The 24,702-nt window shown below is 39.9% G+C and overlaps 1 protein-coding gene across 1 annotated transcript in view; it reads right to left on the bottom strand.

The window, feature by feature from the left end:
• Positions 1-1,143: 1,143 nt before the first annotated feature.
• GUCY2C (guanylate cyclase 2C) overlaps positions 1,144-24,702 on the bottom strand; it is a gene marked incomplete at both ends in the record, with an annotated part of 46,617 nt that continues 23,058 nt past the window's right edge. The window contains 16 exons of the mRNA XM_082047507.1: positions 1,144-1,318; positions 2,881-2,957; positions 3,620-3,714; positions 4,477-4,575; positions 5,535-5,709; positions 6,041-6,233; positions 7,532-7,690; positions 9,295-9,386; positions 10,116-10,204; positions 13,730-13,867; positions 15,698-15,830; positions 19,972-20,058; positions 21,595-21,699; positions 22,647-22,718; positions 23,528-23,590; positions 24,139-24,244. Coding sequence (XP_081903633.1) covers positions 1,144-1,318; positions 2,881-2,957; positions 3,620-3,714; positions 4,477-4,575; positions 5,535-5,709; positions 6,041-6,233; positions 7,532-7,690; positions 9,295-9,386; positions 10,116-10,204; positions 13,730-13,867; positions 15,698-15,830; positions 19,972-20,058; positions 21,595-21,699; positions 22,647-22,718; positions 23,528-23,590; positions 24,139-24,244 — 1,858 coding nt within the window. The remainder of the gene's footprint in view (positions 1,319-2,880; positions 2,958-3,619; positions 3,715-4,476; positions 4,576-5,534; positions 5,710-6,040; positions 6,234-7,531; positions 7,691-9,294; positions 9,387-10,115; positions 10,205-13,729; positions 13,868-15,697; positions 15,831-19,971; positions 20,059-21,594; positions 21,700-22,646; positions 22,719-23,527; positions 23,591-24,138; positions 24,245-24,702) is intronic.

Genomic DNA, 24,702 nt, shown 5'->3' with positions numbered 1-24,702 from the left:
TGATGAAGAAAAAACACAGGCAACTGGCTTGCTTGCTCTTTTTTAACATTTTTAGGTTGTTTACTTGGACAAAAATGCTGTTCAAAACCATAAAAGAGTGATTTTGCACCAAGTTTTGTGGTTTGAATACTGACCGATATTTGACAATGGTGAAAGAAATAGCTCTACCTTGAAAGCCACCAATCCACAAGAAGCCTTTTCAAAAATTTCACTCTCTAGTTCTTATTTCTTCATATGAAAGATGATTTTCTTTTATATGCATCACCTGTGCTTTGGTTGCTCTTTAAAGCTGTTTATAAATGTCATGGTGTCAGTTAATGAGTGAGTCATTTCAGTAAAACCTGAGTTCTGCCTGGTTGTGAAACTTCATCCAAAAGTTGAATTGAAAGTTTCTGAGGTTTAAGAAATTCAAATGAGTTTGTTTCCTTCATTTCTGTTGCACTTCTGGTTTGGGGACAGAAGCAGAAGTTGAGAAAAGATATGAAAGTCCCTGTTTTTGCAAGATTTCCAGTTTCATTTTGTAGGCCTGAGAGATTCAGATAAGCTTTAGAAACCATACAACTTCTGGAATAATCTCCCAAGGTAAATAACAGAAATGTTGTCTCTTGAACAAAGTCAGCTTGATTAAACAAAACATGTGAGACACAGGGGAAAACAAAAGAATAAGCAAAATGGCAACATATCCAGGATTTACATATGATGTGTTTAATGTTATTTTAAAATATATTACAGCAAATCTTTCTTCAAATAAAAATTACAATTTAAATACAACATTTAAAAATCATGACAAATTAAGGCTTTGCTGTGAATATTTTCAGAAATGGACTATTGAACAGGCTATCACATTTTAAAAAACTAACCAAAACAAACAAAAAACCCCCACCTATTTTCCAGACTCAAGTGCAGATATGTTCATTTACCTCAAATCAGGCTGCATGTATCCTACTGAAGTCATCCGACAATTTTGACGTTACAGTGAAGAGATGTTTGATTTAACAGATAACAGGTCGGATGGTAGAAAGGATGCTTAAAAAGATATTTTCTTTCTCTCTCTTCTAGCTGACAGTATAAGCCTCCACCCTTCATATGAAATACTCCAACATGAGTTGCTGTGGCTTTTTGAGGCATACTAGACATCTAGTTTTAAAGATATGTGGCTGACTTCTCTGTGCTGGCCAGTTGCAGGTATTCCAGGGTACCCGATCGGTAGCTGGGTACACGTGAAATCTCCCGTGTCTTGGATCCTTCCTTTTCCCTTTTCTGAAGAATATTTGTTATCATCTCCGCTAAATCATCTTGTAACCGCTGCTGGTTCTCCCTGTAAGTGGCAGGATGGAAAAAAATTTTAGTGATTCACATTTTGTTAGTGATCCCCAGACCCCCAGTGATTTTTAAGTGTTTCTATCCTATGTTTCTCTTCATGACATTCACACACTACTATAGAAAGTGTGGGCAGAGCCAAATTCAGGTTTTGGATTTGGGAACAGAATTCAGGATTTACATGTGAATTTTTCCAGATAGTACAGCTCATTATTGCTGCACAGGTCTGTAGATGTGTCATTATTGACCTTAAAAATATTTCAGCATCGTTTGCATGGAAAGGAATATGTGACTTAGATTAACTCCAAATAAAACTAGATTTGAGCTCCTAACACCATTTCTGGCACCAGCACTTCACTATTCAACTTTAGGTGGCCTTCAGTAAGAGTTGCCATCTTTTCATAAATTTCTGCAGTGTGTCTGGTTTTTGCTGGAGTACACCACATACAACAATTTTAAGGGGCAATTTTATTAGTCACAACTTATATAAGCAAGTGAAAATAAAAACATCACTGACTACAGTAATCCATCTCAAGAGATACTTCAAGTAGTAAATTTCCAGAAGAATCACCAATTTGATAATTCTGATAGTCTCAACTGATCATATCAATTCAAAAAAACAGGAGTTCGGGGTTTACAAAAGAGTAATTTCTTGCTCAGTCCACAGACAAACGTTTGTACTTTATATAATTGCTTCAAGTCAGACTGGAACACTCATTTCAACGCAGATGGCAGCAAATTCACAATTAGTAAAAGTAACCGTTTAGAGTTTAGAGCAGAAAGTGAGGAAATTCCACATTTAGTGAGTTTGCAGGAAATAATGCAGTACCCATATGCAAAATACACATGAAATAAATACAGCCACTTACCCCGACTTCAATTTTGCATAGTTTCTCAAAAACAATACTTCTGCTATTACTGTATTTTATCCAATACTAGTGCAAATTTATAGCTCAGTTCCAGGACATCAACCTGATATTTTTTTCTTGATAATTTATCTCACATGTATTAGAAAGCAAGGTTTTGTTCAATTTTTAAATATTTTTATGCCTGTGCCATACTACAGTAACATCGTCCACCCCTTCTAGTAGAATACTGCTCGATATGCACTCAAGTTTCATTCCTCCTACAAATTCCCCCACAGAGCTCACAGGTGTAACACAGTGTTACAGAGAGCTGCACCTTCAGCTGCTGTTATCCACTCACTGTACTGTCACGCGCAGGTGCTATCAGGACTAAAGTTTTGGGAATTTTTATTTGTTTGTTTTTCTGTCCATCTCTTGCACTTGCCACATCAGCAACTTGTCCTGTCTTATTTCCCTTGCAAGGAAATGAGCCTGTTAAGCACTTATATATCCAAATAACCTTCAGCACATGCACAGTCCCATGTCCTGGATATTTACACACGTTTATGTGCACATACACTGTTAAGCCTCTAAGTGCTGAAGGCAAGTTGAGTGGTATAAAAAAACCACAACAAGTGCCAGAGAGGAACAGTGAAGACTAAAGCACAAAGACTGGGAAATTCTCTTCCATTTTCACATATAAAGACCATCTTACACAGAAGGAGGTGTTGGGAGATTGTATTTCTTGTCCTCAGTACCCCTCAGCCAGTAGGTAATCTCTGTTCCTCTGCCCTAAATAATTATGACAAAGAAAAGAAAGCACAATTTAGGGATTGGAATGCAATTCCCTGTAGTTAATTTACTTAAATAATACTGTAATGCACATTGTCATGTTTGCCTTTGCTTGTTTTCAGTAACTGATGCTCACAGTGAAGGATTAAAAGTCGGATGTGAGAAGCAGAATAATGGGGGAGATGCAGCTCCACGCCCGCTCCCTTGGTCCATGACCAGAAACACACACCATGGGAGAGGTGAGCTGTGCTGCCTGCATCAGCTCCCAAATACAGACATCTGCCAAGTGCAATGAAATAAATGGGCTGAAATACAATGACTGAAATAAATGGATTGGTAGATAGTCAGATATCTGAGCATGAACAAATTAACAATAGATTCAGCTTCGCTCCCATCTGACTAATTCACTCCACAATTTTCTGTTACAAATTGTATGTTTCATTTAATTTCCACATCTTTATATTGCTTTAATTTATGACTTAGGGGGCTCTGTCTGCCCTGTCTTTATAGAAGTGTTTTCAACCACCAGAGACTGTGATACCAATTGATCTGTAACCCTTGTTCCCCAGCTGTTAATTAAGTTGTGGGGTACTTTTAGCTGTATAGTACTTTTATACTATCCCCTCTTCTCTGTGTTCGTGCATGTACATAGGAAAGGTTACCTTCAAGTATGTTTCTCCTCTCACTTCATACTGGAATTGGCAGTCTGTTCTTTTCAGGATGTTAATAGTGGAACCACTGACATGAATTCTTAGAGCTAAAAAATGAAGACACAATGAAAGCTCAATCTGGAAATGTACCACATAATTGTATTAAGTGTATGTGAAAACTGGTGCTATAGCAAAAGCTCATCCAATTGTTATCAACATGAATTCTGAGAGTCAAATTAAATGAGAATCAATTACATTGCTGTACAGAAAACCTGACCTCACTACATAGCATTGTATCTAGGGAGGAATAGCTGGTACAGCCACTGATCTGAAATACATGTGACCATGGTATCCGTAGTATTTAGATGCCAAAAGGAAAAAGGCTAATTGGGGGTATCCTACACAGAGAATAGTCATGTGAAGAATATGGGCAGAAGGAACACAAACTGCCTCTTGGCACAGTTCCCTAATGGTGAACTTGAAGACATAATTGTTTCAACTTAAAATAGACAGTCAGCATATTTACACAACCGAGCTGTAATACAATTCTATGTCAAACTCAAATCTGCCATTCATAGAGTAAAATTAAACCTCAGACACATAAGTATCATATCTTCCAGAGGAACTCAGCCAGCGAACAAGCCTCCGTCCTCCCAGTTACCAGCACTGAAGCATGAACAAAGAACAATTCTTCATTGCCCAGCAGGACAGTGAAACAATCGGTAACCAAAATAAATGGGGCTTCTTAATCGTTAAAACTTCTGTGAGCTGATAATAACTTGTTCTCAGCTGAAAACAGATACTCCAGTCACAAACTGACCAAAACCCTTTGGTTCTGTTAAACCTGACAGCTGAAATTAAATCCTTACGCAAGCCCGTGGATTCCATCCGTGAAGCTGTGTTCACTGTATCTCCAAACAAACAGTAACGAGGCATTTTTATTCCGACCACACCAGCTGCACATGGACCTAGAAATGGGATGCAGAGGAAAAAAAAATAAAAGGTGGATCAAGACACTATTTGTTTGGAAGGTGTCCCACTGTTGCAGAGCAGTGCGGTACCCGCTGGAGCTCCACATTCCCCACCGATGACAACACTCTGTACCTCACTTCCGCAGGTATCTGATGGTCTCCCCTACCACCTCAAACCAAGCCTTGCTCTGTTAGTCTTGCATAATCCAATAAGACCATAAAAAGGACATTACTGCACATTACTGGTTGTATTTAAACACTATTTTTGTGCAGAGAAAAATACAGTTACTAACTGTCAGTTTTGGAAGGAAGAGGAAAAGAAAATAAGCTTCATTATGGAGGGGTGCATAGTGGTGCCTCAAAGGGTTTTCCAGTGCCTCAGTCACTTTCAGTTCCTCCCCTGGCAGCTGCTGTTCAGGTGGTTGTTGAAGCAAACAAAAATGAAAAGATAAAATTTCCCAAAGTACTTGGGAGCTATCTGCTTTATCTATCTGCAGTTACCCTTTGAGAATAATTATTTTATGGATTAATTAAAACATTACTTCCCACATAGACTTGTCAAAACTTTTTCCTCCAAAATCATAAAACACAGTCCTGCATGATGTGTCCAGACAAACATATCTGGCCATGTCCGATTGCCAGTTTGGTCAGGGAGGAGCGATCTGCAAAGGCTTATTTGATACAACAGGCTCAATCATGCCAGGAACAATGGCAGTTGCTTTTCCTAGCTACTCACTTAAACTATGCATGAGTTGGTATAGGTTATTTCACTACAGGGAGGCAAAACAGTGGCTTATTTACTTCTGTTGCTCTTCCTCTGGGTACATTGTTTTCAACCTGATTCTTCATGAGGAGAGCAATCATGTATGATGTACTACCAGATCTTCTATGAATGTCTGTTCTGTTCAAAAACAAGGCAACAACATCGTCATTGTTGATCTAGCACTACTGTGTACCAGAGTGAATTCCAATGCGAATCCAAACAGGCAGACCCGGCAGATGTCTCAGTTCGAAAGATCCCATGAAGCTGAGGATGTCCAGAGCCATCATGGAGATGTCCACTGCATGCCGGTTGCCATTCCTCTTTGGTAAACCACTCACCACCATGTAAGCATCACCAATGGTCTCTACCTGTGGAAACAAAATTAGAACTCATTACCTGCAGACACAGCAAAATCCATATTTAGTTAAAAGCATAAAGTTTATCAGATCCTCTGGTTCATAGTTAAACATTTCTTCCCTGGACAGCAAGACTGATTAGTTTAAGGTAGCTGACACTTTTTTGGTGTATGAGTGTTTATAACTGTACCCAGCATTCCAGCATATTGACATGAGGTAATCTTGACCTGTTTTTCTCTCTTTTGTCTTTGCTTGGAAGGCAGATTCCCAAATCTACCACATCATCCAATTTAATCTGTGTGTCCCCTGGTTGTTAACTGAGCAAAAGTGTGCAGCTAATCACCTTGTAAACATCATGATGGTCAAGAATGTGGTCAAAGTTCTTGTAGATATCATTCAGCATATCTACCACCTCCATAGGGGTGCTGTATTTGCAGAGTGTGGTGAAGCCAACAATGTCACTGAAGTAGATAGTGACTTCTTCAAATAGCTCTGGCTCTACCAGGCCAGTCTCCTTCAAAGACTTTACTACTGGCCTGTGGAAACAGAAAAGGCAGGAAGACAGATAAGTAGTCTGTGTTTAATATTAAAGGTATTTTCTCATGCAACCCAATCACATCATTGCTTTCTATGTAGGAAATGTCAAATAGTGTGCTGAAAACTGCCACTGCAATCACATTTTGGATGCCCATAATGCCTTTTAGCCAGGGACCTCAAAGCACTTACTAATGTTAATTAATGCACTACAGCCTTACAAAATCCAAGTGTGTTAATAGCCATGAGGAAAATGAGGCACAGGAAACTGAGCTTCTTGGCTAAGGTCAGAAATAGGGATATTGAGTCAAATTTAAAACTGAAATTCTGAAACTTCTAACATGTAGACTACATTCTACTGATAATTACATTACCTCATCCTGATTCAGATGAGATGTTATAGTCTGATAATTTTATGGAACAAAAATTCAATACCATGACTGTCAATATCTATTCAGATGGACTTCATTTTCATGCCGTTCTAAATCCAGAAAAATATCTGTTCCTAGTGGTGATATTAGAACAGAATAACCGAAAGACAGCCAAAAAATTATAGGTGTCGCAAAATGCTGTGTTACATCTGCAATAAGACAATAATAGAGGGGTAGGAACAACAAAGAGCGGAAGGAAACATGGATTCTTTATCACACAGTATACATAGCCAGATCATTTCAAATTTTCCCTGAAACTCTGGATTGAACAGATGATTTTTTTTTAATGTTGAGTCACAAAATCAATACCCCAACTACTTAAATACCCTTGAAACTAGTAACAACATACCAGGATAGTTTTACTATTCCAAATATATACAATACCAAAATTACTGGTATTACCCACATTATAATATCCATAATACTTGTCCTATACCATGCTCTGAAGCATCCATCTAGCCCAGTCTAGCCCAGCCCACCTCAGCCCCTCTGTTGTATTGCTAAACCCCAACCTGAATATGGACTGCACTCTTGCACTTCTTCTACCTAGCAAGGTCCTGGAGCAGAACAGAACTCTGTGATATGGGATCACTGTAGATCTATGTGTTCCCAGGAAGGCAGTGGTAAAAGAGGTTTGTGCTTGGATCCTGTATGTGAAGGCAGGTTGAGGAAGGTCCCACTACCATTTTGGTATGAAAGTCCACCATAGGGTGGAGGGAGACCTCAGGGACAGCTTCTTCTTTCCTCACTAGCAGGATCAGATTAGAGGGGAAGGAAATAGAAGATTACTATTAATCCTACCTCCACTCTCCAAGAATTGGGTGATATATGTGAATATAATGCCAGTGGAAATCCTCCTGGCCAGTTACCTTGGAAGTAACATGAAATTAAGCCTGTCTGCTCTGTCTCGCTCTGCTTTGTATAGCTCTGTTCTTTCCTCCACCAGGTGCTCCAGGTTCCGGGAATACAACTGCAGCCGCCGGATCAGGGTATCCATGTAGCTTTCATTGCTCTGGCCATGGTAGTTACTGCAAATAACAGAAATGCACAGGAGCCAACAGGAAAGGTTGGTGGAAGCACATTTTTGAGAGAGGCAAAAAAGGAGCAATGGAAAACTTCTCCAGTGTCTGACTTTCATGTAGTTAGGATGCAAAGTGCTTCAAGTGCATCATGCTTCTCCTTGCTTGGAGGGCTTATGTATATGGATTGAAAGTCTGTGATCCGCACTCGTCACTTGGAGCTAGTAATTCTTAAAACACACTTAAATCACCCAGCCCTGTTAATACTGTCAAATCCAAGTTACCTTGGGTAACCCATGAACATTCATTTGTAAAAAGTAACTGACAAGCTCAAATCCTGAGAGGAAGCTAAAGATGGTAGCTAGAAAATTGCATATAACATTTAGATGGGCTCTTCAGCCAGAAGGATTAAGACAATTTGGGGCTGCCTGTGTAGAAAACATAACAATTCAATGGAACAATTAGCAGCACCTGGGCTAGTTTTGCTCATGAGATCCTGAAGATCCCAGCCTACCAACTCCTGGAAGCAGAAGGATGGTAACACAAACCACTCATAACCCCTGTGTGTCTGGGCAGCCTGCACTCGCTGAAGCCGTCTGAAAGTAGATTGAGCCAGGCTGACTGGAAAAGTCAGATCAGTGTTGTACCCAACTGGACTTTAAACCCACTCTTACTTTAAACAAATCTTTATGTCAGGAGTGCACCATCTTAGACTCTCCATGAGGAGAGCACCGTGTTCCATGTGGCAAGAAGCAACCTCTTTGCTTTTGTAAGATGGAGGCTTAGGAGCTGAACCAGCTTTCTGTTCAGCTGCAGTGAGATTACTCAATTGATACATTCAGTTTTGCATAGTGAAGTTGTGTTTCTGCACGTGTAAAGTGTAAAATTATGCGAGTACTTTTGAGGTCTCTTGATGAGCTTTAAAAACTGGGAAGCAATTTCCCAAAAGAAGTGATTAAACGCTTACTGTTTGAATATCCAAAATAATTAATTCAGACCAAACTCTGTAGAAACAATGCAGCATTGTCCAGGTGAAAGGCCTGTATAACCCCACAGGGCTTATCCAGCTATGGCCCTGATTATCCCACAACTTTATACCAACAAAACCCTGTAATTAATACTTCTGGTGAGTTACAACCCAGCACTTCTAGTCAGCTTAATTTGGGACTGTCCAAACTCATTTATGGCACAACCCAGCTCATCCATACTTTCTAATCATCCTCTAAACATTTATGTGCATTCATTTCCTGAAACTAAGATGACATGAGTCACTATCCAGTTCTTGACTAGAGACAGGGATAAATTACTTGAATTGTTTAAGTCTCTAATTAACCAGCTTGCTACTTTCACAATGTACCAATTTGAGGTATGGTGATTGTCGTACCCTCACACAGCTAATACATGCACGGATGCTCAAGTACACACATGTATGCATACATATACATGTGCTCACCTACTTTTCTGCAAAGAATAAAGGAGGATCTAAGTGAAGACACTCAATTTTTCCACTGATTGAATCATAATCATATCAGCTTACATACATAAAAATCTGAGCTTTCTAACACTTAGGAGAAGTTGGGATCATCTTAAAAAACAGAGACCCTGCTGCTCACCTGAATATTTTAGCCAAAGTACTCTCAATTTTCTTAAAGTCAGGCCTTTTCTCTGGATCTTCCTCCCAGCAGCTCTTCACTAGTGTATACACCTTCGAACAAAAATTTAAGAAAAGTCCACCTGAGTAATGGGTACAGAAGGATAACAGTGCTAAACAGCACTAGTTCATTAGGGAATTCCTGTTACTCTTGACCAGCAAAATATTAATATGTGTGACTAACTGGTTTGGATCTATGGTTAGGACACTAATTGCAGGCATCTTAACTCTGTGGTGACTAGTGACATGATCTTAACTTGAATTTGCCATTCATAAATGAATGGCAAGTAAATGGATCCAGTCTTGCAGCTCGTGTCAGATACAGTTATTGACATGGAGGTAAATGCTGTGGTAATTATATTTCCAATATCCTGAGTTTGCAGTTTTTCTGAAACTGGTGATTCAGCCAAGAAGAACAGGCTTCATTGCTGAATATGTGGATGTCTGCAATACAGATATTTTCACCTGAGCAAGAAGCCTTAGAGGCCATATAATCAGTGGAGAGAGGTATATTTGAGGTGTGATTCATCCCATCTTAAAGCTATCTAAAATAGGTCAGAAGAGTGGCACCAGATAAGCATCCATTTCTTTCCAGTGAAATAATATTCATGAGTTACATTTCATTTAACTGCTAACAACTATAGAATACCGTTTTTTTCCCATGAGGTTAGGGCATTTGGCATAAAATGTGCATAGCTTTCATCCTCCCATGATCATGAGCTCTAGTTTGGCCAGGACTTCCATCCTTCACCCAGAAAATGGCTTAGTTAATTATTAGCTTACTTCCATCTCTCTTTCTCCCACTGTTTCCAAGGACAGGTCTGGTCGGAAAGGCTTCACTCCTTTGCCGCTCTCCACTCTGTAAAGTTTCTCTGCACAGGAAAAAGATGCAAAGTTTTAAACAAAAGAAAACATAAGAAGGACATTTTTTGTGGATAGCGTCCTGTGATGTTACAAATTATGTATAAAGAGAAGCTTTGAAGACAGTTCTCTCATTTTGATGTGAATTTCAACTTTGGAGGTTTTCTAAATATATGGCACAAGATCAAATCAGGGCTGGCATGAAGGCTCCTGAAAGCAAAATGAATAGGAATGTACATTAATATTTATTGGTCACGGTAGACATGGTTATGGCATCTTCCCAAATGAATGTTAGGCATTATTAGCGTGCCTCTCAGCATGAAGTATAGCTATAGTAAAAAACAATGTGAAAAGCCCGTTGCAACTTGAGCAAAAGTGTGGAGACACACAACTCCCATCAGAGCAGTTGTAATCATCCTGCAGATGCTGTTCTTCCTTAAAAATAGGCTATTAGTGTATATGGTTTAAAAACATTGCATTTGTTAGCTCATCTGTACTCTTATTCATTAAATCCATGAAATCTGAAAATTATTTGGGTTCTGAACGCACCAGAATGCAGGCTGCATTTGCACGAACTGATTTAAGCACAGTAAGTGAGAGCTAAAGCAAAGATATCTTTCCTTGTCCTTCTCCTCCAGACCTCAAGAGTTTCAGACAGAGGGAGTTAAAAAAGAAGAGCAATCTTTTACCTCTGGGGAAAAGAAACTGTAAGGAGTCTGTGACGAAGTGTGAAACACATTTATTAATATTGTCTGATTATATTGGGGGGACAATTTTACTGGAGGAAGCATATAATGAGATGAGGAAGGTTTGTAATTGTGGTGGTACATGCAGCTAGGGATGCCTAAGTGTGCCCAACATGTGTGTTCACCCTAAAAAGATGCAGTAGCTTCCAGCTTCGTGGTACCAAAATTACAGACTAGAGAAGGAGTGGGAGACTCAAGGCTCCCAAATGGAGTGGAGAGACTTCTGAAAAGTCTTCTGTTGGCTGAAAGTAGAATCTATGTAAGTCTCATGTATGCAAGAGGAATGTGTTGGGTTTCCATGCTGCACACACACCTGAGAGCGGAAGGAACAGCAGCTATTAGCAACACTGCAATTAGCTGGTGGCAGAAAGTGGTGGAACAAGGAGGCAGCTTGAACTGAGAGTTGGTACGTGACAGGATTTCACAGCCTTGCGCAGGGAATGAAGTGTTTCTGCAGCAGAGTGGAGAAACCAGCTGGCCTAACAGCTGTCTTGCGGAGAAGTCAGTGAAGAGGACTGTGATCTAGTTACTTCTATACATTAGAAATCCACTTCTGTATGCCCATCATCTTTTGGGGACTTATTTTCTCTCATTAGTAGCAATACTATTGCATGTTAAGTTGATAGATACATATTTGCAGATTAAGAAAATGGGCTTACCTGGAAGCTGAGTTTAATTTTCCTAAGTCACTGAACATAGTCCTTGCTGCTGCTGAACATAGTCCTGGAGTGGTTAAATCTATTGTCCTGAAATACCAATATTGTGTCTTCTAACTTGCAGAGATTAACTTATCTGATCAGAGATTAACTGGCCATTGACAGACTATCTGCAGGAGACTTAAAAACCAAATGAATCTAACATGCAACAGGGACATTTCTTTGCCCATTATTGTTGACTCTAATTTGGTATTCTTTTCCCCTCTTTGTATCTTAGATATTTGTGAATTAATGGTCATCCCAAGTTTGAGCTACTCTCTCCCAAAGTTAGATAATGCCACAAACAAAATCCAAAGGTATTTGAATAAGTATGATCCACCATCTTGCTGCCTTATCTTGGCTAATGAATGAATCCTTCTTTCTGGTACGTGAAATTTGTTGAACTGCTGAAACTAGCCTGAACACATTTATTCAAATAGCATAATCAAAAATCAAGCATAATACTAGAAGCCATTAAATCAGCAATATATATGTTGGACGTCTACTAATGCTTCTAAGGAGAAAGCTTTGGGGAGGAAGCAATCTCCTCACTGAATGAAAAACTTAAATTTCAACTGAAGTTTACAAAGCAGACATTTTTTAAGCTACATTGAATCCAAATTTACCAAACAGGCTTCAGGCCCAGTAAAGCCTATTGCCATCTTACTAAACATGCAGTGTCTGATCATCCCCAGCAACAGCACCTAGAGGTGCTAAAAATTCTTTCAGTTGGATGGATTAACCCAATGCTACTTGAAAGGGACAATCTTTCTAAGATGGCAAAATGCAGTGTTAAGAAACAGGTAAAAGTTAAAACAAGGAACAAGATTGTGACTGTGACAGCCAGGGTCAAACAAAGAGCTGTGAGGATGCCACCATATCTCAGAAAAGCCCAGAAACAACGCTGTATCTGAGGCTAACTCAATAACCATCTACATAACACAGAAGTACTGTAACTACTGAACAAATAGTTAAAATAATATAGTTTGCTATGGATTTGCTTTGAAATCCAAATGAGCATGGAAAAACATTGCTCTTTCCTTTCTCCATCTATTTTGGCAATATTTGTAAAATCGTTGCATTCATGAGGATTGTGCTGCCTCTTCCCAAGAAAAAGAATAGAAAGACTTTTATTTTCTCTGTCTTATCTACCATGGAGTCCTGACAAGTTTGTTTGGGCAACAGGCATTTCTAATCTCTTCTAGGTCTACATTTATATTAAAAAGTTGGTGATGTGAAATACTGTGTTTCCACAAATATGAACGTAGATTTGCAATAATGTAGGATGAGGAACATGCCCCAGAAGTTATTTTCAAATGTAACTCAGGAAAAGAGCTATTAGGCTGTCCAGCTGCTGCTCTAGATGTTTTAACAACTGTGAGGCGGATCTATCAGAATGACTCAGAGGTAAAGACAATGTCTAAACTTGTTGTTGGTAACTGTCATTAGGAAAATCCCAAACCCACACATGCTTTTATGTCAGTTCTAATATAAAATCATGCCTGGATTCTGGGAACTGGGATTGACTGGGCTGTTAGCCACTGAAAAACAATGTCACAAAATGCATTAAATGGGGTTTAATGGATGCACTACAGGAGGAGATGCCTTTTCTGACAGAAGCTAAATGACTAAAGTTAATTTTGACAGTCTTGAAAAAGTCTGAATTGCCAGTTTTAAAATGCCAGCTGCTCAAGTGTCATGCTGCTGAGTTTTTGTTGTTCTGCGTTGACGTTTCTGATTTACGATGCCTAATATGAGTGAACTATTATATATTGTGCACAACTCATAATAGAAAAACCTTTGTGGCCTCTAAATGTTACAGTAAGCATGGAGAGCACTGTGTAATGTTAACTTTTTTAGTGCTGTGGCCAAGGTGAGGAGGAAGGAGAAAGGGCAAGAAAACTCAATGCAAACTTCATTTACAGAAAGAATAACGACATTTGCCCCCACAGTGGGATCCTTCAAACAGGCTCTTCATCCATCACACAGTTCAAGCAACTATCAAGACAGTGTCTTTCACAAGATGTGGAGAAGGGGCTAGTTACAGCTACACCATCCCGGAAGGCTGCAATGGAGGAGAAAATTGTGGATTTACCTTTGTTGTCTTGGCAGTGTCCAGTATAGAAGGTTTCCCTGCGTAGGATGATTTCTTGAGCGATGATCCCATAGCTGTACACATCACCCTTCTGAGATACATCAGCATGGCGGAGATGCTCAGGAGCTGTCCACAGGTCTAAAGATCCAGATGACAATGGGGGACAAGGTAAAGGGGGAAAGGAGAGAAATAATTGAAAAAGGGTGATCCTTCTCAGAGCATCCATTGCCTATAGTGTTATTTCCTTTTACTCTTTCCATATCAAACAGAGCCCACTGGTACTGTTTGTTTCCAAATTTAGCATTTCTTTCTTGATAAGCTGACATCAGTACAGGTTAGATAAACCTCTGATGCAGTAGTTTGCTATTGTCTGGGGTTTGCTGACACTACTATTTTCTACTGTTGATGAAGACCCTCACACCTCCAGAAGACTTACGGTTACTGGCAATGAACTTGCTTTTCATGGCTACCTTTCATGGGCTTCTTAGAAACAGCCTATGCATCTGTATAAGACCAAAGAATGCCAGTGCTATAAAAAAATTGCTGAGCCATAAATTATTGAGCTAGATGCATGGGCTTTGTTATACAAGATGTCAGATGGGAAGGCTGTAATATTTCCCAGCAGCCTTGGTATCATGAATCTACTGAAATAACTCTCAAGTGGTTTTGAGCCTGACATAATATTACTTGCTCATAACCACTTTCTTTCTACAGAAAATATTAATCTGTATTCCTAGTGCAACAAGCACCATTGTACCTCAAAACCAGAACGCTTCCATGGTATGACAGTTTGTTCTGACATGCTGGTGATGTATCATAACAGTGACCTGGACACAGTGACCCTGAACACAGTGTTATGATATCAGGGTGCAACATCCAGCCACAATGAATCTGTAGATCTCTTGTGAAACCTTAAGTTTTCTTCAAGGAAAGAAATCCAGTGGCCAGAAATTTTGAGGCTCCTTGTCAAAGCATTTATCTTATGAGCAATGAAAGAAAACAAATGCTTTAAAATGTAATAATAATATAAATGTAAACATGAAACTTGTAGAATGAAGAAATAATAAAACATTTACCTTCAGTGCAATTTTCTTACTCTTTTTTATGTTCTAATTGCTAGTCTTCAGCATGTTTTTGTCTGAATGTAAAAATTTTCTCTCAACTCAGTTACAAACACAGTTTCTTCTAAGATCATATACTAGAGTTATGGCATAGTGCCGTGCTTATTATGCCCCAAGCTCTACTATACAGATTCAGATGACATAATTTCAGATGGGCTTGTCTTTTCATTAGAGATCAAGTAAGAAGGAAAAGATGAGCAGAAAAGAGTGCTCTATTATGCAGAAATGTCCTATAAATGTGAGATGAATAGAAAATATGAAGAAAAGCTGTCAAAGTTATTCCAGTCTGATTGAACATATATTTCTAGATTCCTACCTAAGGAATGAAAAACATTAAGGTTATCATTGCATATCATTACAGATTTTTTCAAGGATGATCAGTCACAAGTGTTAATGTTTAAATCACAGAGCACTGTGCTAACACGTGCATCTGATCAATGACAAAATCATGTGGTACTTAACTACTTTTTTTCTTCACACAAGTTCAGCATTACTGCTGAAGAGAGTTGTCTGCATGAAGGCCTTGGATGCTGAAAATGTTTCTTGCATCTCAGCCACATGTGAAATCTCTGTTTGCTAACCTATAAGCTGAAAAATCACCTTTCCTCCCCTTCTCACCTATGCTGCCTAAATTTTTATCTACCAATAATTCTCTTTCATTGTGTTATTTAAGGTAAGATAGTGTTTTCAGATATCACTTGTATGATGGCTGCTACATGAAACAAAATCGTATTGTATGTTTTGTTCTATATACAAGATGTAGATAGGCCCTACTGGACTATTAAGATAAGAAAATCCCATTGGGTTGGAAACCATGAAGGAGAGTCCAGCTGGGTACTGTTTTTACCTTTCCTTGGAGGCAGAATTGAATTACAGCCAAAATCTGTGATCTTCACTACCATACGATTGTCTACTACACAGTTTGTGGATTTGAGTCGACCATGGACTTCAGTTTTGCTTGAGTGCAGGTAAGACATCCCCTGTGGTTGATAATAAAAGAGGAAGAAAGCAAGACTATGTGTGAGACACTCAGCTGTTACCAGAGTCAATAAGAATGTGAAGTGTTCGTGTGATATCTGTCTAAGTAATTAAATGTCCTTCATCAGCAACTAATATGCATAAACCACAATTCCCTGTCATGGAGAGAAACAAATATTATTTTACAGAGGAGATTTTCCAAGATGACAGAAACAGTCAATGTTAAGATATGAGGACATGGATCATTAAAAGGATCATGTCATGGAAGACCATCCTTCCACTTAGTTAACAAAAGTCTGACATAGTGTCTTGGGTTTTGATAAGATTAGAGCACAACTAAGGAAATAGGAAAATTTATTTCCTCCTCAGAAGTTTTGATTTCACTTGCAATAAATGCACTATTTTTTTGTAAATTTAGTACAGATTTGTTGGAATGTCACACAAAAAAAGTACTTCCAGCTACATTCATCCAATAGACACCATAGCTGTGAGAGGAATTGCTTTTTATGTCTGTATTGTCTTTGAAGATTACTATACACCAGAAACTTCATTCAGAAATACTGCAGCAGATCCTCTTCTGCAAAGCAGAGGGCTAAAGAGGGGTCAATGCAGAGAGTGTTAGATGATGCACCAAGGCTCATATAATGTAGAGGATCAGATTAGACAACCATAAATGTCTCTTCTAACCTGACTTACTATCGTTTTCTCTGTACTGGTCAATACACATCAGCTATCCATGAGCTAAACTTGGAAGTGGGCACCACGAGGACTGGCTGATGCAGTTTCAGCTATATTTCCAGACATTCAGATTCCTGATTCACAACACACAAGCAGACAACGGTGCATAGTTTGCCCCTTTTTGCTCGTCACCTCTGAATTGATCTCACTTCATCTAAGACACTTGAATACAATGCAATACATGAGAAGGGGCCGGCGTTGAGGCATAGCAGGAAAAGGACATTAGTAAGTAGGCGTAAACTGAAGAAGGGAGTAGGCATGCTAATTTGCACCCTCTTGCTATTGTTTATTCTGTTTCATCTCTCTCTTCTGAACTACTTAAGTTCACACCTACTTATAGCCTACTGCTGGTTGTTTTTCTTCCTATTGTCCTCTTTTCTGTATCTCAGTATATGAAGCACAATCTATATTCTGTGGAAGCCAGAACAGGCACATCATATCTGTTTAGTTTCTTTGAATGGTCTTCCACTTAGACCCATACATGTATAGCTCATAGTCTTGTATGTTAACTGGTAGATAAAATTTAAGCAGGCTTACATAGCTCATGTGGTCATGAATACACTGTATGAGATGCTGAATTTTCTCTCATTTGGTGCCCATATTTGGGAATGGATCAGCAAATGCTACAGGAGATCACTGAGATATGAGCTGAGTTCTGGGCACAGTAGATGTATGCCTGAGACACAAGCAGGCTGCAAGAGATGCAATCCCTGGAGAATGTTGTTAAACTGGTTATCCTGGACCTATCTAGACCATGCCAAAATTTACAGAGACTGTGTGCATGCTATATCGAAGGAACACATTTCTTGATTAAGCAGCATTTATCATGCACTCCTGATGACACTATCCAGGATATGTTTTGCCTACTTTTAGTCCTAATTTCTCCAGCTGTGCCTTCTTCCAGCACCTGCTTTCATCAGCCAGGAAATACACCCATCGCTACACCAGAATTCCTAATGAGTTTCAGCATCGAATGGCAGGCAAAGATAATTCCAATTTCCTTATACCAGGGATCTCTTGTTTACAGTTTCTGGAAGCAGAAGTCTTATCGATGTGCCTGGTAACATTTTCTTCTTTCCTTCCAGCTATCCTATGCACCTATCTGAAAACACAGAACCTATTAAGAACCCACAATGTGATTTTCAAAATTTATAACGACTGTCAGTGCAGTGCTCCTAAAACCTTGACATATACTTGTAACCTCTGTTCCGAAGCTCTGAAGCTTTAGTTCTGACTGAAAACACTTTTCCTGACGCCTTGCAAGAGTATCACAATCCCTTGCACAATATCCTGCAGCAGCCCTTTATTTAATGGTGTTGCAACAACAGTGTATGCATTAATAACTGCAATGCTTGATTTCTGCAATTCCTTCTTAACAGACCTTTTATCAAAGCTCTTTGGTCACATGTAACCAAATCTATGTAGCTACAGATGGTGCCATCAGACCTAGAGAGAGGAGAGATAGGAAAAAAAACTAAAAAGGGGTAGGGGGGGAAGTAAATGGAGCAGATTTAGGGCTTCCCCTTCAGCTACTCCACCTCCTCTAGTGGACTAGGGGACATTCAAAGAGTAGTCACCGCTTGGCTGGCTGTACCAGGGAATAGAAATGATACAACCTCCTCTGTTCAGAAACACTGATACAGCAGCTTTTCTGCCAGATGAAGAATAAGCGAAATCTAAGGACTGTTTGGGCAATGGTGAAAGCGGGGTATAGGAAAGTGGTGGTGTGGAGGGGGAGAACCATATCAAAAGGAAGGCAAAGGAACTGCAGGAGCTGGTCATAGCGATTTTAGCAGCCTGGAAAGCTGGAGCTGGGCTTGAAAAGGGCAGATGCTGTGATGAGAGAAACTGGAGCTGAAGGGCTATGAAGAGATTTATGTAAAGCAAGAAGCCACTCAAGTAAAAAAGACAGCGTGCCTGGATCTTGGGAAGCTGTGGTTTGGGAAAAGCAATACAAGAACTTCATGGAAATGCCTAAGTCCCAGAGGCTCCAACACAGCATCAGGTCAAGGAACAGCAGAGGCTGCAGATCATCCAAATGACAGTAAGTTTCCCAATATTCCTAGGTACATACAAGTTTTCAGGAAGATTTTGTGAACCATTTCTGCCTAACATGGCTAATAATGCTCAGTAGTCATTCCACAGAAAAATTGTGGTGTACCACCCATCCTTGGACTCCATGTTCTGTCCCTATTACCAACAGTGCAGGGAAGAACTGATTGTTAATTCCCAGTCCCAGTGCGGTCACTGGGCATTTGGTTGCTCCCTTCAGAGAGACTGTAATTTCTCACTCCTTTTCGTAAACAGAGCCAGTACTAATCCTTGTTTTCTTAGGAAACATCGGAGGGCAAACTGCAAAGGGTTAAAAAATACCATGTGTTTTCATATGCTATAAGGAGGAAGGGAAACTCCACTGCTGCTATTTAAAATGAAACTTAATGCTGAATGTTAACTCAACTTGAAAGGCATTAACAAGGCCAACAAACTGTGACAATTTGGATTAAATGGGCTTTAATAAAGAGCAAGATTTTCAATATCTCTTTAGAACAGCCACAGTGGAGTCATTCATTGTGGAGACCAAATCTGAACTGATGCATGTAGGGAAATGGAAGAACTGTCCAGCCGCAAACCAGCGATAGGAATTGGAGAGCAGCTGAGCACTAGCAAAAAGGCAGAGGTAATTCTCTACATTACCTGCAAAGGTATAATGAATTATTGTACCTGTGAATTATAAAGGTTCCTTAACTACCAGCTAAACAGGTACAAGTCTTTAATGTAGAATAGAATTTCCTTTACTGTTCATATTGAGTCTTCCTACTACAAGGACATGTTGAATGCTACTGAAAACCGGTGTTGATTTCTGTACAGGATGAATTTCTTCTCTAACTGCCTGAATTGGATAGCTCTAGTTTACAGTTTCTCACTCTAGTGAGTGAGAAAATCAGGATGCAAATTAAGCAGTTTATTTTGAAAAACTTCATTCTGTCTCTGGATACAAATTGGAATAATTCCAGCATTTTGAAAAAACACAGTTTTTCTTTATATGCCTTGCCTGAGGCCAGGGAGCAGCGTGTTTTGCGGGTCTTGTGACTGCACAGGCCCTACCAATCAGAGCCACTGGTCAACAGATTGTAACCCTCTGATCTTTGAGTTACATTTCTTTTGGGCATACTTTATTTATTTAGAAATAGCCCAAAGACAGCTCTGGCTCCCATTTCCTCCTTCAGTTTGAGAGCCACTGGCTCCTCCTGCCTCATACACCTATGCCTGGGAGAGGAAAGAGTGGAAAGTTATGCATCCTCTAGCAAGGAAAGGAGAAGACTCTGAGAGCTGCCCTTGTGCAGAGGATCTGTTCTGCAAGACAGGACAGGTTGATTAACATTGCACTGTCAGCAGCCCACTTACCTTGGCAATATCGTACATGACAGAGATTTTAAATTCCCAGTCCATGAATGTGCCGTCAGGGTAGGAGATTTTATCATTTAAAACATCCTGTGAAGAGAAGAAAAGAGTGGTTCTAAATGAGACCAGGGGAAAAGGAGATGAGATATGAGTATCTAAATCACACACCCTTTCAACAAGCGAGTGAAAGAGGTAGCCTTCATTTTTTGTAGGGAGTACATGCACTAGAGTAAGACTTGACTCAGAAAACAGGGAATATGAAAAATATTTTGTGCAATTAAAGGTAAATAGTGAATTTGCTTTGAAAGCTGAGTCTTTAATAAAGAAAAATAGCTGAGACAGAAATGGGCAAGGTGTGCAAGAGGAAGGGAAAGGAATTTCTGTGGTCTGTGCTCACAGTCAATTTCCTATCAATTTACTCATGGCCTTATGAGTTCAAAGTAGGTTTTTCCTTTATCTTAAAAGTGCCAGTCATTCACAGCTCTTCCAGCCACTATGGTTTCCATTGCTAAAAGTAAACCTCCATGAGTAGGACAGTTTACAAGAAAAGATCTAGAGATAGAGCTGTTATTTTGCTGCCTTGCTATGAGTTTATTCCAGAAATCACTGCTACTGATGAGACTGTTTGTATGAACTCAGAAGCAGGGACAATGTGTGCCTGCAGAAGAGCTGGTGTCGTCACTACTTCATGATCACAGAATCATAGAATGTCCTGAATTGGAAAGGACCTACAAGGAAGAGTGAGTCCAACTCCTGTCCCTGCATATGACAACCCCACAGTTCACACCATGTGCCTGAGGGTGTTGTCCAGTCACTTCTTGAACACTGTCAGGCTTGGGGCCGTGACACCTCCCTGGGGAGCCTGTTCCAGTGCTCCACCACCCTCTGGGTGAAGAACCTTTTCCTAATGTCCAACCCAAACCTCCCCTGGCACATCTTCCTGACATTCCCTTGGGTTCTATTGTTGGTCGCCAGAGAGAAGAGATCAGTGCCTGCCCCTCCTCCTCTCCTTGTGAGGAAGCTGCAGACCACACTGAAATAATATTGGTAGTAATAAACCACAAGTCTTTCCATAACTCTTGCCAGGCATAAATTTACTATTTCTTTTTATAAAAAATAAATGAAGAGCTGTTGTCCCTTACAGCGTAGGATTTGTCATATTCCAGACTCAAATTCTTTGTCCCTTATTAATATGGAATATATTCTTTTCTTTATCCTTTCACACTCTGAAGGCACTGTGAGGTCCACAAGGCCATCAGCAGAGACAACAGTTACGGCTTGGAAAATAAAGAAAAAGTTATATCCTATATGTTCCCAAGAGGGGAGACAATACAAACACTGTCTGTTGCTGTTGTCTGGGCAGAGCTCTGCCTATACTTTTACTTGCTTGCACCGCGCCTCATCCTCTGGCTGCTGAGAACCATCAAACTGATGGTAGCTGCAGCAGCACCTGGAGAAGGCTGGAGACAACTAAGCAAGGGAGAGGGAACTCGGAGTCAAAAAGCTGCCACCACTTGCTCAGTCCACGGCTGCTGCATGAAGGCCAGAGACATATAGATGGGGATTTTTTTATTACTTTGAAATTTGATAATTTGGGAGTGGAAGGAGATGTGCAAAATTCTTTACCCGCAGAGAACCTCTTTCGCAGTATTCAATCACCGCAAAGATCATGGTGTCTATCTTCACAGTGCCGTAGAACTTGGTTAGGTTGTAGTAATCAATCTGTAGGAGCTAGAGCAGAAACATTGCATCTATTTTTAAAAGCCATCATTGTTAGTACAGAACCACAGGTCAAGGCTACCTGTGTGACATGGCTTTTTATCTCAGGGCCTGGTAAGATGTACGAGTTTCCTTTAAACCAGTGTGTACAAAGGCACTGAACTAAGTACTTGAAGACATTTGTCATTCCAGAGCCTTCTGGATTAGGGAGATAAGAGTGGCTGCAGTTGGATACTGCAAGTTAATTCCAGAAGTCACTATGGTCTCTGTTATTGCCTCTGTACTCAAACCTCCCAGTTGACCAGAATGGCCATTATGAGTGACAGAATATTGTGAATCAGTCGGTAAATGAGCAAGTAATAAAAATCTAATGATGCTGCATGATATTATGGACTTTGTCCATTTATATAGACAACTTTAGTTTACTGGGAGGTGTTTTTAGAGCTTATTGAATTCACAGTATAGCTGTGTTGTGTAAAAAGGCAAACCATTCAAAAAAGATGCAGTAATGCAGCCAAATTAACCTCTCATTTTGGAAGAGTCTGTATGCACAAGTTGGCAGAGAGTTACTTATATTTACAGGGTTATACTTGGCATTCAATAATAAGATTTAACTACAATATTTCACTATTAATTAATTACCATGACATGAGCAAAAAGAGTGCACTGCCTTTTAGTGTCAGCTATAAAAATTTATTTAGCGAGGCCATATGACTGAGCATGAATTACTTTATTCATCCTCAGCTTCACTGGCATACACTTCAGACTCTGAACTGGTGATGAGATCACACACACAAAGAGAAAGTTCATCAAGCAATAGCCTTTGAGGAACTCATTACCCATCCACCTCACAAACATGCCCAAGTAAATGGCTGTTGGAATTGACAGTGGAAAGCAATGATATCACTCACAGACTCCATCCCACCCTGCACTGTCCAATTGCTATGTGCAACAGTTACCTTGTTCAGTTCTACTTTTTGCTTCTCTGAGAAATTACCATCATTGGTTTTTAGATCCTTTAGGATCACCACCTGAAGAAAAAATAAGTGGATAAAAATTCATCGGTTTAGTACAACAGCAATTTGTCCTTCTTTTTCAACATAACTCTGTACAAAGATACAGTTAAGAAGCACCTACCTACTGTTTTGCTGCTGGAGTTTCAGTTAATCAGCTAATAAGTAACTGAGTTATATTTCCTTCAAAAGATTTACCAGATAGACAGGAACTATTTATAACTGTCAGTGATGCAAATTTTAACTCAACATGAACATATCTCAGTCAAGCAGATTCCCTGTTTCCCTAAAAATAAGACCTAGCATGATTTTTCAGGATTTGTCCAGGATACTCAAAATATAAGCCCTGCTCCAAAAATAAGCCCTAGTTACAGTTCATTAAAAAAAAGACAATTTAAACTTTGTCCAGGCAGCTATACATGCAAAACAGTAATGAGTTTTGGAGCAAAAATTAATATAAGACCCTGCCTTCTTTTCAGGGAAACAGGGTAGCTCTACTGAATGCACAAGAATTGCCTTGTAGATGGCCTGTCCTCCATTAATCCATGAATCTCGTCAGTACCAAAATGCATCAGATTTCTGGTCCATCTCTTTCTGCTTCTGCACTTCTGGACTAGGCTAGGGGTCCATGGAGTCTAATATTTTACCTCTAATCAGTAAGCAAAATGCAAAGCACCTGATAGGGAATAAATGGCTTGTTCCTTTCATAAGGTCAAGTAATTTTGCAAGGTCAGGAGAGGCGGAATTGTCTGTGGAGAGGAACAACCTCCTCCCAAAAGAGCCCACCTAAGCCAAGGAAGGGAGTATGTACACTGCAGTCAGGTTACCTTCTTGTCATATTTGGCTTGGCGCAGTCTCTGGGTGGTGTCACGTCTCTTATCTTCATCAATCTGAGAACAAAGAAGAGTAATTAGCTTGCAGTTATCACCCACTCCCCATTTGGCAGGTCTGGAAAGATAAATAATGTCAGTGTGTGCCACGCACAGAAGCATAAGCCTTTCTCTCCAGGGAGTGACACTATGTCCCACAGTGTGGGACATCCATGCCACTCCCATGGCTGATGTGGCCTCCACCTGCTGCTTTCATGCTCTTGGGCGTTTCAGAGGCATAACAAAGCACAGGGAAATAAGTTGTAACACTGCCAGCATGGGAGAGACTGGAAATCAATACCCAGCCTTTTCCCTCATCACAAAATGACCTTTATTGTTGGGAAACAGATGTATTCTATTAGGAAGCAATAGATGGGGAATAATCCCAGTTTTTCTTCCATACAGCAATTGAGGGTTATAAAAAATCAAAATAGAAAAAAAACACCCCAGATACCAGTTCTGCCAGATCCATAGCCTGTATTGTAAACAGAGCATGCCAACACCCCAGCATTGATGGTCTTTAGAAGACAGAATCCCAGACCCAGCTTCAGGCATGATGCTTCTCTTACCTTCAAACTAACATAACTTGTCTCACTGGTCTCCAGAGGCAAAATTTCCTCAGGCGGTATATGGGACCATTTCTTCCACCGACGCTCATTATCTCTTCTGTACTTCCTGCAAAATGAGCAAACTCATTCAGAATATCTTCCCAGTGAACTGAAACCCACAACAGGAGATTAGGACAGGGAAGTTTCTAGTGTCAGGAAGACACAAGGATCAAGTGTCAGGTAGACAGGTTTTGAGCACAAGCCCTGTGGCTCTCATACAGTTTTCCATTTTGAGGCTGCTATAATTCCTCAAGCTTTGGGAAAGCCTAAATACTAATTTAATTCCATAGACACAGCAGAAGAACAGAACAGATATAGCAGAATAACTGTTAGGCAATTGCCAGAGTCTCAAGGGAGGTGAGAACAATTAAAAGCACAAAGGGCTGTCTGGATTTTATATAGCCTTTTCCTTTGTGTTATTGAATGTATTCTGAAGGGAGATCCCACAAACAAATGCGAACCAAAGGAGGTCCCGGTACCAACACTGGATGGTAAGAGCTGGTGTGAATACAACGCCAGGAGAGA

Source organism: Streptopelia decaocto, assembly GCF_964273445.1.
Source record: "Streptopelia decaocto genome assembly, chromosome: 1".
Classification (NCBI taxonomy): Eukaryota; Metazoa; Chordata; class Aves; order Columbiformes; family Columbidae; genus Streptopelia; species Streptopelia decaocto.
This window is presented reverse-complemented; position numbering and strand designations above follow the sequence as displayed.